Genomic DNA, 15870 nt, shown 5'->3' on the forward strand with positions numbered 1-15870 from the left:
AAGGGTAGAAGGGTTATGTGAGCAAATCATAGTGGAAAACTTTCCTAACCTGGGGAAAGACACAGACATCAAAATCCAGGAAGTACAGAGGACCCCCATTAGACTCAACAAAAACTGACCATCAACAAGTCATGTCATAGTCAAATTCACAAAATATTCAGGCAAGGAGGGAATCATGAAAGCAGCAAGGGAAAAATGTCCCTAACCTACAAGGGAAGATAGATCAGGTTTGAAGCAGACCTATCCACAGAAACGTGGCAGACCAGAAAGGAGTGGCAGGATATATTTAATGTGCTGAATCAGAAAGGTATGCAGCCAAGAATTCTTTATCCAGCAAAGCTGTCAATCCAAATAGAAGAAAGATAAAAAGTTTCCCAGACAAACAAAAATTAAAGGAGTTTGTGACCACTAAACCAGCCCTTCAAAAAATTTTAAGGGGGACTCTCTGAGGGGAGAAAATATGAATAAATAAATAAATACCAAAAGCATCAAACATTAGAAAGGACCAGAGACCACCACCAGAAACTCCAACTCTACAAGCATCATAATGGCAATAAATTCATATCTTTCAGTACTCACTCTAAACATCAATGGACTCAATGCTGCAATAAAAAGACGTAGGGTAACAGAATGGCTAAGAAAGCAAGATCCATATACATGCTGTTTACAAGAGACCCACTTTAGTCTTAAAGACACCTTCAGATTGAAAATAAGGGGATGGAGAACCATCTATCATGCTAATGGTCAACAAAAGAAAGTCTGAGTAGCCATACTTATATCAGACAATCTAGACTTTAAAATAAAGACTGTATCAAGAGATGAAGAAGGGCATTATATCATAATCAAGGGGTCTATCCACCAAGAAGACTTAACAATTGTAAACATTTATGTGCCAAATGTGGTAACACCCAAATATATAAATCAATTAATCACAAACATAAAGAAACTCAATGACAGTAATACCATAATAGTAGGAGACTTCAATACCCCACTCACAGCAATGGACAGATCATCTAATTAAAAAGTCAACAAGGAAACAATGGCTTTGAATGACACACTGGACCAGATGGATTTAACAGATATATTCAGAACATTTCATCCTAAAGCAGCAGAATATACATTCTTCTACAGTGCACATGGAATGTTCTCCAGAATAGACCATATACTGGGACACAAATCAGCCCTATAAGTACAATACCAATTGTACAAGATCAATATCATACCATGCATATTTTCAGACCACAATGCTATGAAACTTGAAATCAACCACAAGAAAAAATTTAGAAAGGTAACAAATACTTGGATACTGAAGAACATCTTACTAAAAATGAATGGGCTAACCAAGAAGTTAAAGAGGAAATTAAAAAATATATGGAAGTCAATGAAAATGATAACACCGCAACCCAAAACCTCTAGGACACAGCAAAGGCGGTCATAAGAGGAAAGTTATAGCAATCCAGGCCTCCCTAAAGAAGGAAGAAAGGCCTCAGATACACAAATTAACCTTATGCCTTAAAGAGCTGGAAAAATAACAGCAAATAATATCCAAACAAGCAGAAGACAGGAAATCATAAAGACTAGAGAAGAAACCAATGCTATTGAAACCGAAAAAAAAAAACCAAAAAACAGTAGAACAGGTCAATGAAAAAAAGAACCTGGTTCTTTGAAAGAATTAACAAAGTTGAAAAACCACTAGCCAGTTTGATCAAAAGAGAAAAAGGAAAGGACCAAAATAAAATCAAGAATGAAACAGGAGAGATCACAACCAACACAGCAGAAATACAAACAACAATAAGAGAATATTATGAGTAATTATAGGCATATAAATATGCAATCTGGGAAAAATAGACAAATTCCTAGAAACATATACACTACCAAAACTGAAACAGAAAGAAATAGAAAATTTGAACAGACCCATAACCAGTAAGGAAATCAAATTGGCAATCAAAAATATGCCAAAAAACAAGAGTCCAGGGCCAGATGGCTTTCCAGGGGAATTCTACCAAACATTTAAGCAAGAGTTAACACCTGTTCTCTTGAAGCTGTTCCAAAAAATACAAATGGAAGGAAACTTCCAAACTCATTCTATGAAGCCAGCATGACCTTGCTTCCAAAAGCAGACTGAGCCCCACTAAAAAGGAGAACTACAGACCAATTTCCCTGATTAACATGGATACAAAAATCCTCAACAAGATATTAGCCAACTGGATTCAACAATACATTAAAAAGATATTCACCACGACCAAGTGGGATTTATACCTGGGATGCAGGGTTGGTTAAATATCAGCAAAACAATTAACGTGATTCATCACAGCAATAAAAGAAAAGACAAGAACCATATGATCCTCTCAATAGATGCAGAGAAAGCATTTGACAAAATACAGCATCCTTTCTCAATAAAAACCCTCAAGAAAGTAGGGGTAGAAGGGGCATACCTCGAGTTCATAAAAGCCATATGTGAATGACCCAACGCTAATATCATCCTCAATGGGGAAAAACTGAGAGCTTTCCCCCTAAGGTCTGGAACAAGACAGGGATGTCCACTCTCACCACTGTTATTCAACATAGTATTGGAAGTCTTAGCCTCTGCAATCAGACAACACAAAGAAATAAAAGGCATCCAAATCAGCCAGGAGGAGGTCAAACTTTTACTCTTCACAGATGACATGATAATCTATATGGGAAAGCCAAAAGATGCCACCAGAAAACTGCTAGAATTGATTCACGAATTCAGCAAAGTTGCAGGATATAAAATCAATGCACAGAAATCAGTTGCATTCCTATACACCAACAATGAAGTAACAGAAAGATAAATCAAGGAATTGATCCCATTTACAGTTTCACCAAAACCCATAAAATATCTAGGAAGAAATCTAACCAAAGAGGTGAAAAATCTATACACTGAAAACTATAGAAAGCTTATGAAAGAAATTGAAGACACACACACACACACACACACACACACACACACACACACACAAAAGGAAAAAGATTCCATGCTAAAAATAGAACTACCCTACGACCCAGCAATTGCACTACTAGGCATTTATCCACGGGATACAGGTATGCTCTTTCAAAAGAACACATGCACCCCCATGTTTATAGCAGCACTATCAACAATAGCCAAAGTATGGAAAAAGCCCAAATGTCCATTTATGGATGAATGGATACAGATGTGGTATATATATACAGTGGAGTATTACTCGGCAATCAAAAAGAATGAAATCTTGCCATTTGCAACTACGTGGATGGAACTGGAGGGTATTATGCTAAGTGAAGTTAGTCAGAGAGGGACAAAAGTCATATGACTTCACTCATATGAGGACTTTAAGAGACAAAACAGGTGAACATAAGGGAAGGGAAACAAAAATAATATAAAAACAGGGAGGGGACAAAACAGAAGAGACTCTTAAAAACTGAGAACAAACTGAGGGTTGATGGGGGGTGGGAGGGAGGGGATGGTGGGTGATGGGTATTGAGGAAGGTACCTGTTGGGATGAGCATTGGGTGTTGTATGGAAACCAATTTGACAATAAATTTCATATTTAAAAAAAAAGAAATTTAAAATGCAAATTTTAAATAATCTACATGAGTAAAAGGAACAATATTTTTTTAGGAAAAGAAGTATACATATTCTTCCTAAAATACACACAATATAAAAAATGCGTACCAAAAAAAAAAAAAAAAAAAAAAAGATCACATTGCTAGTTGGTGGTGGAAGCAAGATCACAACTTAGCTCTCAGTTGTTCACCTTCTGTGCACCAAAAGTAAACAACCGTACAGGAATTTGAAGTCCAAGAATTCAGATATTTCCAAGTAGGAGGACCAACCACAGGGATTTTCATTATGGGTGGTATGTTCAAAGCCAAAGCATTTTGTGCTCAGAGGAAAGCTCCAGCTCAAATCCACCTGCTCATGTTACTTCTCCTCTCCCCCCTCCCCTCCCCCCCCCACACACAGCCAAGGCTCAAGCTACACAGCCTTCTCAGTGTGCTCTGAACACTGCTTCATTTTCCTGTGCTTTTCCTCATGGTGCTCTCACTGCCTATCCTTCCCTCCTGCCCATGTGTGGCAAAATCCTATCTGTCCCTGAGAGAGTCAACTCAAATGCCATTCCTCTACAAATTCTTCTCTGATTTCACCAATCAAATCTCACTACTGTGCCAACCACAAATTATCTTCCTCCACTCTGAATTCCCAAAACACTTTATTTGTATATTACTTATGACAATACTTTATACTTTGTATTACAGCTATGCTTTACCCCTTGTATTAGAATATAAGCTCTGTAAGTAGAGGGGCCATATTTTATCTGTTTTGGGGTTTTTTTGGTCTTTTATGTTTATTTATTTATTTTTTACTGATGTATAATTAGCATAAATGTCATTATACCATTCTCAGGTGTAGAATATAATGATTCAACACTTCCACACTTTTCAAATGTTCATCAAGATAAGTATATTCTCTATTCCCTTTACCAATTTCACCCATCCCTCTACCCACTCCCTCATTGGCAATTACCAGTTTATTCCCTATATTTAAGAACATTGGGCTATTTGTTGTTGTTGTTGTTGTTGTTGTTGTTGTTGGCTATTGTAAATAATGTGCAATAGGGGTGCCTTGGTGGTTCCATCGAATAAGCATCTCACTCTTGATTTCAGCTCAGGTAATGATCTCATGGTTCATGTGATCAAGCCCTATCTCAGGCTGCATGCTGACAGTATGGAGCCTGCTTGGCATCCTCTCTCTCTCCCTCTTCGTCTGCCCTCTCCTGCTCATGCTCCCTCTCTCTCTCAAAACAAATAAAGTTAAAAATAAAGTAAACATAGGGGTGCATATATCTTTTCAAATTTATTTAACCAAGAAGCTTTTGCTTCTTGTAAAAGGATGTAAAAGGAAACCATCGACAAAACAAAAGGGCAACCTACTAACTGGGAGAAAATACTTGCAAATAACATATCCAATAAGGGGTTAATGCCCCAAATGCAGAAAAAAAAAACCTTAAAACTAAAGAACTCAACACCAAAAAAACAAATAATCCAATTAAAAAATGGACACAGGATAGGAATACACATTTTTTCAAAGAAGACATAGAGATGGGCAGCAGACACACGAAAAGATACCCAACACCACTAATCATCAGGGAAACATAAATTAACAGAACAATGAGATATCATTTTATGCCTGTAAGAATGGCTAAAAAAGACAAGAAAAACAAGTGTTGGTGAAGATATGGGGTAAAAGTAACCCTCATGCACTATTGGTGGTAATATCAATTGATGTAGCTGCTATGGAAAACACGATGGAAGTTCCTCAAAAAATTAAATATAGAACTACCATATGAACCAGTAATTCTGCTAGTCGATATTATTTTAAATAATTTCAGCCAACACCCAACAGGGGCTCAAACACACCACCCTGAGATCAAGTGTCACATGCTCTACCAACTGAGCCAGCCAGGAACATAACCACCCATGTTCTCCCAGTACTAAATATTTAACTAAAGAAATGAAGCACTTTTTCTAGTTTCTTTTAATAATGTTTTGACCCTGTTAGCAGTTACAAACACAAATGCAAGTAGAATAATTTAAAAAAAAGGAGAAAGAGCAAAGACACATCCATTCTTTTGTAATAAATACAGAGCTCTATTAGTGTTCTCCCACAAACAATCCACAGGAGGCCTAGCTTTTCATGAGATCAAGAGTACCCTCCATTATTATGCAGGAGACCCGACTGCATTCAGGTGTAATGATGTCAAACTGAATGTACTGGCACTGTTGAGTTCAAGTCCTATAGTTTTGGCTCTAACTTAGTTGGGGTTAAGTGAACAGGCTGTACTGGATCCCATAGGCGAGGTAGACAGCAAACCCAATCAACATCCAGACAGCAAATCGGGCCCAGGTGCCACCTGTCATCTGCATCATAAGGAAAGCATTCACAAAGATGCTCAGTAGTGGGAGGAGAGGCAGAGCAGGGACCTTACAGGGAAGGGGACTGGAGCTCTGTGGCTGTCTCCAGATGACCCCAGTGATCCCAATGATGAGCACCAGGAGCACCACAACCACTGAAATCCACACTGGGTCTCCAGAAAGCAGAACTGGCCACTGGGCCAGCACCAGGCAAAGAAGAGTGAACAGCAGAGCAAGAAGTGAGGAGCAAACACAGACAACCCGGCCAGAAAGTGGAGTGGGGGTGGGGCTGCATGGAAAAAGTAGTCCCTGTAGAGTCAGCCTCTCTGCTGCAGGTCCGTTCTCCTCCTGCATCTCTGCTTCATTTCCCCAATTCCTCCTCTCAGGCTGGTATCCGCAGATGAGAACACAAATAGCCACCAGGCTATGAGTAAGCAGGATCCCAATTGAACTGAGGTCCAAAAGATCAGTGAGTCCAAAGAAGAAGGCCACGATTGGTGCAATAATGCCAAAGATCACATTTGCCATGAGAGGGGTGCATGTACCAGTTTGGACCCTGGCAAGCGCCGGGAATAGGAAGTCATCCTGTGCCATCCTGTATATCATCTGACGTATGGGGACCATAAAGCCCAAGACATTGGCCAAAAGACTACAGAGGAATCCAAAAGCTACAACATAGTAGGCAGGGGCCCAGCCAATATGGAGAAATGCCTCAGGCAAGGTGCTTCCACGTTGAAACTGATAGTAAGGCACCATAAGTGTAAGTGCCACAGAGACACCAAAATACAAGAAAAAGCATATGAACAGTGAAATCACAATGCTCATGGGGATGGAACGCTGGGGATTCCGGGCTTCTTCGACTCTAGTAACAATATTGTCAAAACCAATAAATGCATAGAAACAGACAGCTGCTCCACGGAGAATCCCCTTGAAGCCAAAAGGCACAAATCCTCCAGAGCCCATATGGCCCAAGGTGGAGGTATCATTGAGTCCAGCCTTTAAGAAGTCCTTTTCTGTGAGCTTCCAGTTGTGCAGGTCCCCCTTAATGAACCCAGAGATGATGACAAAACCAAGAACCAAAATTTTCACCGATGTGATCACTTTTGTAACCATGAAAGACTGACTAAATCTCAGAGTCTGCACTTCTATGAGGAAGTATACAAGGCTCACAACAAAGAAGTTTGGATGTTCTACAAGAACACGGGGAACTTGCTGTGTGATGCTCTCATGGAGGGTGTGAGAGTTCTGGTTCCCAAGTAGAATGTCAAAAGCTAAGGTCCCAGCCTGGATCACAATGGCTGTACCAGCAACATAAGAGAGAATAAAGTTCCAGCCAGTGATGAAAGCCCAGAGTTCACCTATAGTGACATGGCTGTAGAGATATGCAGAACCAGAATGGGGAACCCGGGCACTAATCTCTGCATAACACAGCGCAGCCAACATTGAAGATAGTCCAGCCGCCAAAAAGCAGATCACAATGGATGGTCCTGCCTGACTGGCAGCCACCTCGCCAACCAGGACATACACACCTACACCCACTGTGCTGCCCACACCCAGGGCCACTAAATTCAGAGTGTTCAGGCTTCTCCGTGGGTCATTCTCAGCCACCGGTTCCTTCAGCGTAGGTCTTCGTACCAGTTTTTGACCGAATCTACGAAGTGCCTGGCGCAGCATGCTAGCTGGAATTGAAGAAGATTCCAGGATCAGAGAGCTGTAGCAAGCTCAGGGAGCAGAGTCTGGGATCAGGTTTGTTGAGTCTGAGTTAAGCCAAGTTGTGTTGGGCCTGCATGTTTCCATGCTCAGGCTTGAAAGCTGCTACTTCATATTTCATCTGGTATGTCCTATTGCTCCATAATTCCTAAATAAACAATAAATATTTACTGAACAGTGGTGTTCAACCAACCAACCAAAGCCAAGTCCCATGTCACCTATTGCAGCACAAATATCACAGAAGTTGATATGAAAAATGTCATAGAAAAAACAACCCTGATTTCCCCTCAGAAAAAGTGCCAAATACCTTCCAACATTTTGCTTTTTACACACCACATGACACAATCTCATTTGGGTTCACCAAAGTCATGTAGTGTCATGTACTAATGAAGACACGCAGCACATGAATTTATTGTGTAATATTTCACATGCAGTGTGTTTGTGCCATGCTTATGCGTGAGTTATGTTACATTAATTCATGGACTAGAGGGCCGTGTTCCAATTACAGAATAATGTTTAAATATCATCTGAGTTTAAAATACAAATATTGGTCTCTTGGTCTTAAAACCTTTAGCTTCAATATCAGCTAGCCAAGGTCGGATGTCACTTTGGCCCCCTTTCTCTTCATTCTGTGTCATCCACTTAGCTGGACTGATGGCAAAGAATGTGCAGTCTAATCCTTCCCTTTACCCACTTAGGGCCACAGGGGGCACTGTGAGAAGAGAGAAAGAGAGAGAGAAGGTCAGGGTCCTCATAACTACCTGTAAGAACTAGAGGACAAAGCTATCTGATAAGAAAACACTCAAAAATGAGTGCAGAGCCAACAAGGAACCATTACTAAGTAGGGAGAAGACCCAGAAAGGTGGTTTTATGAATGCTGACATTAATAAACCTCACCCAAAGCTACAAGGCAAAATTCATTACAATTTTTACATCCACAGTCATGGGAGTGTGATGAGCAGGGAGAAAAAAAATAAGTCACCTAGCTCAGTAACTCACAAGCAAACAATTCCTTCTGTCTCTTCCCTCTCTGGGTTCCAGGAGAGAAGGTGAGCTCACTTCTGCAGATACTCTCCTCCCTGGCCACACTGTCCTCTAAAAACACCTTGCACCATCTGTGTGATGTCAGCTACTGTAGCCTGGAAAATCTTCCCTGTTCTGTGAGCTTGTATTAAAACACTCACTTATAAGTAACAATTTTCCGCAAGGAGTTATTTTTGACTCTCAAACCAAAGTGTGAATATGCAAAATACATTCTATTTTCTTTAATGTTTTTTTTTAATTTATTTTTGAGACAGAGAGAGCGCGAGCAAGGGAGGGGGAGAGAGAGGGGAAACAGAGGAACCCAAGCAGGCTCCGTGCTGACAGCAAAGAGCCTGATGTGGGGCTGCAACTCGTGAGCTCTGAGGTCATGACCTGAGCCAAACTCCAGCAGTTAGCCTACTGAACCACCCAGGCACCCCTACAAAATACATTTTCTTAATGAATGAAACTGCATGTGGCTCCTCCTTCACCCTCCTCCCCTGCTGCTATTCAAATGGCCCCTCCTCAAGGAGAGAAAACTCTGGGTGAACAATTCATAGCCATGCCCCAGAAATGAGTAGTAGAGAACAGAGAAAACAAAATCATGCAGCCCCCATTTCCCTCCCTAATTGGTTTTGAGAGAATTTTAGGAAATCTTGCCAGAGATTTTTAAAGACAGAAAGAGGAAGTCAAAATTAAAAAGTCTTCTCTAATAGATGGTCAAAACGAACCCTTGGGAAATGGGTCAGACCTTCTGTGTACAAATCCATCCAGACTGTTTATTTGCCACCCACCAGTTCCAATGTTATGATTTACCAACCAGCTGACAAGATAGATTAGGAGGGTCAGTTCTTAACTCATGGAACTTTCTACACTATGAATGTGATTGATGTGTCCCTCACCCATCCCCAGGCTTCATCCCTTCAGTGGTTCCCACTGTACTTCCTGCACAGTCCTTCCTTCCTTCATCATCTTACCTGTGCTAATTGCTCCAGCCTCATCCCCTGCCCAGTTCCTGTTCAAGCTGAGAAATTATACACTCACCCTGTTCCCTTCCTCTCATGCCCTCTTGGCCCCTTCATGTAGCTAACCCCCACTCTCTTTCCATTCCCAGTTCAGATGTTGCTTCTCATGAAGCAGTCTGGCAGAGGCTGAATTCCAAGTCAGTGAAAACCCATCCTGATGCAACCTAACATGATCCAGGCCAAATCTATGTAGACCAAATTCATCTACACAAATGTAGACCAAAATCTCTGTAGATGTAGACCAAAACATGTTTGCTTCCTTCCCACAATACCTATGGAATCCCTGTCACATGCACACAGCACACTAGTATTGTTGCACCATTATTTGGGTAAACAAGCAGATGCTGGTTCTCTAGAGACTGTATAGACTCCATATAATCTAGTATCATTCTGGGATGTTTGTGAACAAGGTGGATTTTCTTAGTCCCTCTGGGATAACTGCAGGAAAGACAGAGTTTAGTGCAACATTTTTCATCATTTGATAAATTTTCAGGTTATATTCAGTCAGAATCCAGTTTTGGAAGTTCTTCACATTTTTATCACACCAAAAGAAGACGATCAACTTGACAAGTCAGAAAAGCCTGAGATTCTGCTTCTCGAGGTCTTCAGAAACTAGGTGGGCTACCAAGAAGAAATAAAGTTAGATTTTCCAAATAGTAATCAGAAACAAATCTTAGAAAAGCCAGGAAGGGTGTGCAATTAAAGGATTAGAAAGTGGTGTGATACATTGATGTCAACAGTGAAAATCAATTTCTTCTCTACTTCCCCCTACAATTTTCTACTCCCTTTTCTCAACCCCGAATCATGTCAACACAGAACACCTAATAAAAGTCCTCGGGAGAGGGACTTCTAGGTGGCTCCATCAGTTAAGCTCCCAACTCTTGATTTCTCATGAGCCCAGGGTCCTGAGATAGGGCCCAGAGTTGGGCTCCATACAGATCAGGGAGTCTGCTTAAGATTCTCTCTCTCTGGGGGTGCCTGGGTGGCTCAGTTGCTTAGATGTGCATTTGACACTTGGTTTCAGCTCATGGTCAGTCAGCTCAGGTCATGACACTTCATGAGGCTGAGTGTCCTGTGGGGCTCTGTGCTAACCTACTTGGGGTTCTGTCTCCCCCTCCCTCTTCCCTTTCCCTTCTCATGCTCTCTCTCTCTCAAAATAAATAACCTTAAAAAAAGATTTTCTTTGCCCCTCACCTCCCACTCTCTCTCTCTCTTTCTCTCTAAAATTAAAACAAAAAATTTAATCCTCAGGAGAAAGCATTAGAAGAAATCCACCTGTCTATCCACATTATTTTCCAAATTACAGCTGTAATGTAGCATAGATTTTGTCTACATTAAGGACTGATCCACACTCATTTTTTCCCAAGAAACCTTGCTAAACAGCTTTGTTTTTCCCCCAAATCCTTATTTTCCTTGTAAGCACAGAATCTAGATCCATCCAGTGTCCAATCTCTCACTAGACTCTTTCTCCACTTTTACTAGCACTTGTGAGTGGTCAGAGCCCTTGGCTCCTTCTTCCATGTACCTCCTCCTAATATAACCCTCGGTAATACACTGCATATAAGGTGTGTTAGGGAAGGCCAAGTCTCTGTCTGGTCATCTTACTTCATATCTTTAAATGTGTCCTTCTATCCTTCCTTGTAAGTACTCAGCTGTCTTTTTCTCTCTGTCCTCCCTCAACACACTGTGCTTGGTTCCTCTCACAGCCTCAGGGAGCTGCTCCATACCACCACCTGCTCCTTTGGAAAGTAAATTTGTGTTGCTTTGTTTTGTTGTAAGAAAGATACCAGATCATCTGAGTCATATGAAAGTTGTATCATACCTCAAAGTCCTGGGTTTTTATCCAAATATAGATCCATATGACTTCTCCACCAAGACCCATTTGCTTCACCCCAGCTCAGGCAGCAGAATATACAACAAGTATCCACTGACACCACTTTTTAAGGGATACTCTTTATCCCTCTTTCCTAATTCTTTTGAATCCCTTTTCGACTTTGAGACTTCTGCAATAACACAAAAAGAAGGGGTAGAGACAAGGATAACCCCAAAGAATACAATCCAGAAACCACATTTATCAATTTGGAATACACTTGGTGAAGGAAATTGACCTTTCTGCATGATTTTGCTTAAACTAAGGTTAAAATGAATCTGTCTTCTGGAAGCACATAACACATATCATTTAATAATGGAGAAAAGTTGCCCAAGAACTGCTAGAGGGAAAGAGGCCAAGAAAAAGACAACTAGAAATAAATATTTGCCACACATAGTCAAGAAAACAGATGTCAATTATGGATAAGTGTTGTCTGAACTTCTAGTTTTGGGGTACAGCCCACAGCATACAAAGTGGTTGGGAGGGTCGAAGGGTGGAGAACAGTTTAAGACTCCAGGGGCCTTTAGAGTTGTAAATATGTTTTGTGATAACAACAAACTGCCTCTTGGAAACCCAGTGTGTTAAAGACCACTAGGCAGCTACACCCCAGGGAAACTTGGTAATCTTGCCTCCTGCAGCTCGAGCTGGCATATGAATCAATCCCCACCACAACTTTTTAAAGTTAGATAAGAAAGGCAGGGAGATAACTCCAACAGCTGTAAAAATAGATATCTAGCTCCTCTCTGGTGATGGGGAACCACCTTATCAAACCTGCCATTCTGCCAAGTCCACACCAATGTCCTCCCTAAGAATATATGACTCAGAGACTCTCAGAATCTCCAGTGATAAAGTGTGGCAAAACATGAAGGAAACATCAGAGCCAGATGGAAGAATCTTCATTCAAAGAACATGTCTAAGCATACTCTGTGCTGGGCCCTGTGGGAAAGTCAAAGATGAGTAAAGCAAGCCCTGCACCAGGTCAGGAAGGAAAAGCAAGGAAGCAGAGCAAAGAGGTAGGAAGGATGCTGGAAGAGAAATGCCAGGAATAACCTCCCCTAACTCATATTTTCCTCAGCAGAGCTGAGAAAAATTCTGGTCTAGAAGAGAACAGAATATAGGCCTCAAAATCACTCTGACCCCTCACACTTACCTGTCCTTCCCAAACTCACAAAACCTTTGCTCTACAGCCCCCACCGCAATTCAAAGTCCAGCTTTGGTGCCATGAAATTCCCTCCATTCACATGCCACAGGGCTTCCACAGCCAGCTATGATCCAAGCCCAGCCTTCCTGCTCTCTGGTTCTGGCTCAGTTTTTATGTCAACGCTACAAACAGGAGAAATCACTTACCCATGTGCTTTTTCTCCCTCAAAGGAGAGACACCTGAGAAGAAAATGCAAGTCAAACCCAGACACAGGTAAGGAGCTTGGCCCAGCAGAGTTAAGAATTGGAGTGGAGTTTAGACGGTACCCTCAGGGAATTGAGGCACTAGGGAGGCAGGGCCTTCTAGGAGACGGGGCCCTTGGGAGGAGGGGCCCTTGGGAGGCTGAGAGTTAGGAAGGCTGGGCCTCAGGGAGTTGGGGCCATAGGGAGACAGGGGCATCCAAAGGGTGGGAAAGGGCGAAGGAAGTGGCTTTGCTGGAATCCTGGAGGAAAGCAGGAGGTGGTTCCTTGCACCCCTCAGACAGGCCCACATGGGTCAATCAATCAGAGAGGAGATGGGGCTGGGACTCAAATATTGGAAGGGGAACAGAAAATATGTGTGTCCCTCTTTTATCCCATCATCACACCTGTAACCCTTCTTGGACATAGGAAGCTCTCAATAAAGTCATTGACTCATATTTCATCAGGTCTCACAAGAAAGTGCCTTAATCAGTGGAACTCAATTCCTTTCAATATTGCTTCCCACCCCACCCCCACTCACTCACCTCCAGCAATTCAATATCTGCCCCCAGGAGAGTTTCCCCTGCCAAGCCTTTCAAGCAAACCAGTGACCATGGGGCCCCAGCTCGAGTCCCGTTCATTCCAACCCCTCTTCCTCCATCACATACCTTGTGTCCCTCCCTCCTTCTCACTCCCTTATCCACCCAAAGCAGCTTGGCCCCTCTTGGCCCTCTCTTCAAAGACAGGCAGTCACTAATGAGCACTGAGCACTAGAAGGGGAGGGTCAAGGGCAGCCTGGTGGGTGGGAGGGGATTCCAGAACTAGCAGATAAGGAGTCCCGTCAGCATCTGTCAAATATGCCATCTCTCTCCAGCATCCCTGTCTCTTGCCTCCTGGCTCCTGCTAATCCATCTCCCTGCTGGGGCTGATGGACTGAGCTTAGGTGCAAAATCACGGAAACCTACCCACATAATCCTTGGTCTGCTTCAGACCCATTTTCTCCAGGAATGTCACTACTCCTGCAGATTTTCTGTGAAAACTCCAAAATTCTGGGAAGCTGAGGTTGCAGATGGAACCCAAGGAGGAAGAGAAATTGCACTCTCTGCTCAATATGTTGATCTCAGCCCCTTGTCTCCACCACACATCCCCAAAAGTAGAGGTTAAATCTTCAGGCAATGGTAAAGAGGGTGAAATCTTAGGAAGAATATCCCAGCCTTAAGGAGATCATGAGTGTCTCCAGAAACCAGGAGAGATGAGGGGGAAAGATGAGGTTAGAGAAGCAAAGGTCCCTTCTTCTGATATAGACAATTTCCACCATGAGGCAAGGGACTTGGCCAGGAGGACTTGAGCAGAACCTTCTCAGTAGAGACCTGCGATAGACTTGGTGGCCACAAGAGGGCGGCAGAGAAGGGCTCTCTCTCCCTGCCCTCTCAGAGCCAGCCCTGAGCCCTGGGTGCTGAGATAGGGCTGGGCTGCAGGCTGGAGGAGTCCTTGGCTCCAGCATGAACCCATGAATTTCTGAATTCAGGAAATTCCTCTTACAGCCTTCCCACTAGCATCCCATATTGTCTTTGGTCCCTGAAATGCCATCACTCATCCTGTCCCCTTCCCTTTTCTGGTCCCCCCATCCCAGTTGGGCTGCAGGCACAGAAGGGCCACATGGCTTTTCCTTTATGGTTATCCAGCAGGTGACATCCCAGCTCACAGAGGTGAGGCTTCACAGGGTCCCACCTGATGGCTAGAGCCAGAACTGGATCCATGTTTTCTTGATTCCCAATTCAGGGGTCTTCCCATCTGTTCTGACTGCTGCTTCTAAAAGAAAAGCACACTTCATAGGCCCCAGTGGGAAGACTGCTCACAACCTTGGATTAAATAACCCGTCAAAGCTACATCCTTCCTCATGTGATACATGTTTACATATATCACTGATGTACACAGGACTGTTAACCACAGAGCACAGACACATACACCACAAACACCATGCAGTGCACACACTCACCTCAACACACACACCCCTCTGCCCCTCAGAGTCCCACAGCCCCTGCCCCTATCTTCCTACTTCCTGGGTTGCAAGAGAAACTTCTCTTCATTCATTATTTTCTCTTTGTCCTGTGTTTGCAGAGGCTCTTCAGAGTTATAGACAGAAATGTGCTTTTCCTGTTCTAATCTTGTTCCCTCCCACCACAGCCCTGTACACATGGAGAGGAGGGGCCATTCATGGTCCTCAACTCTCTCTTCCCAGGGATCCTCTCTATCAGGTCCTTCAATGCTCCTTGCTCCTCCCATCCCTCTTCTCACCTACTGACTCCTCCTCCAGATCTTTCCTGCTGCCACTGACCTTCTTTTAACCTCAAAAGCTGGGTCTACTAGGGAGGTGACACTGAAAGGAGAGAGAAGGAAGAATAGGAGGGACAGAGTAGAAAACCTAACTACAGACCAAGGGAAGGCTCTGTCCTGTTCACTTTACCCTCAGCTGGGAACTTCTGGCTTGAGTATGACCCAGTGTTCTGACTAGCCTTACTTCCTCCCCTCTCCTAGGAGCTAAGGTGAGGAAGTGATAGTAACTAGATTGAATGCATTGACTCCGTGGAATGAGGCCAGTTTGGGGGAGGGGGGCACATGTGCAAACTTGTGGACTGGTGGGTGAATATGTGCATGCAGGTGTGCCACACACAACCCCTTCTTCATAGTCCATCACACACAAGAACTCCATGTCATTCCCCAATCCAGGACTCCTTCCTTAGAAAACAAGAAGAGAAAAACATGCCAGGATTTCAAACACCTTATTCCAACTTTCCACTCATGGGGGAAACCTGAAAAGATAAAGCCCTCCCCCTTCCTTTCCCTCTTGCCATGTGCCTCCTAATATACTCTGGTGTTTGCATTTTCCCCTTGGACCCTCTGGGTGCAGCTCCCACACACCTTCCCCAGAATAGAAGAGGCAGCAGACAG

General features: G+C 43.0%; 2 protein-coding genes across 2 annotated transcripts in view; both read right to left on the reverse strand.

Moving 5' to 3' along the window:
- LOC122224314 (cationic amino acid transporter 3-like) overlaps nucleotides 1-15870 on the reverse strand; it is a 435603-nt gene that overhangs the window by 97687 nt on the left and 322046 nt on the right. The window lies entirely within an intron of this gene.
- LOC122224320 (cationic amino acid transporter 3-like) lies at nucleotides 5467-7774 on the reverse strand. Its single transcript, XM_042945986.1, has one exon. It carries the CDS (start codon nucleotides 7582-7584, stop codon nucleotides 5821-5823), a length of 1764 nt encoding a protein of 587 aa, XP_042801920.1. The 5' UTR covers nucleotides 7585-7774; the 3' UTR covers nucleotides 5467-5820.

Source organism: Panthera leo, chromosome B4 (genome assembly GCF_018350215.1).
Source record: "Panthera leo isolate Ple1 chromosome B4, P.leo_Ple1_pat1.1, whole genome shotgun sequence".
NCBI classification, from domain to species: Eukaryota; Metazoa; Chordata; class Mammalia; order Carnivora; family Felidae; genus Panthera; species Panthera leo.

Coding starts and splice junctions, on each gene's coding strand:
- LOC122224320 (XM_042945986.1), bottom strand. CDS start 7,584: ATGCTGCGCCAGGCACTTCGTAGATTCGGTCAAAAACTGGTACGAAGA.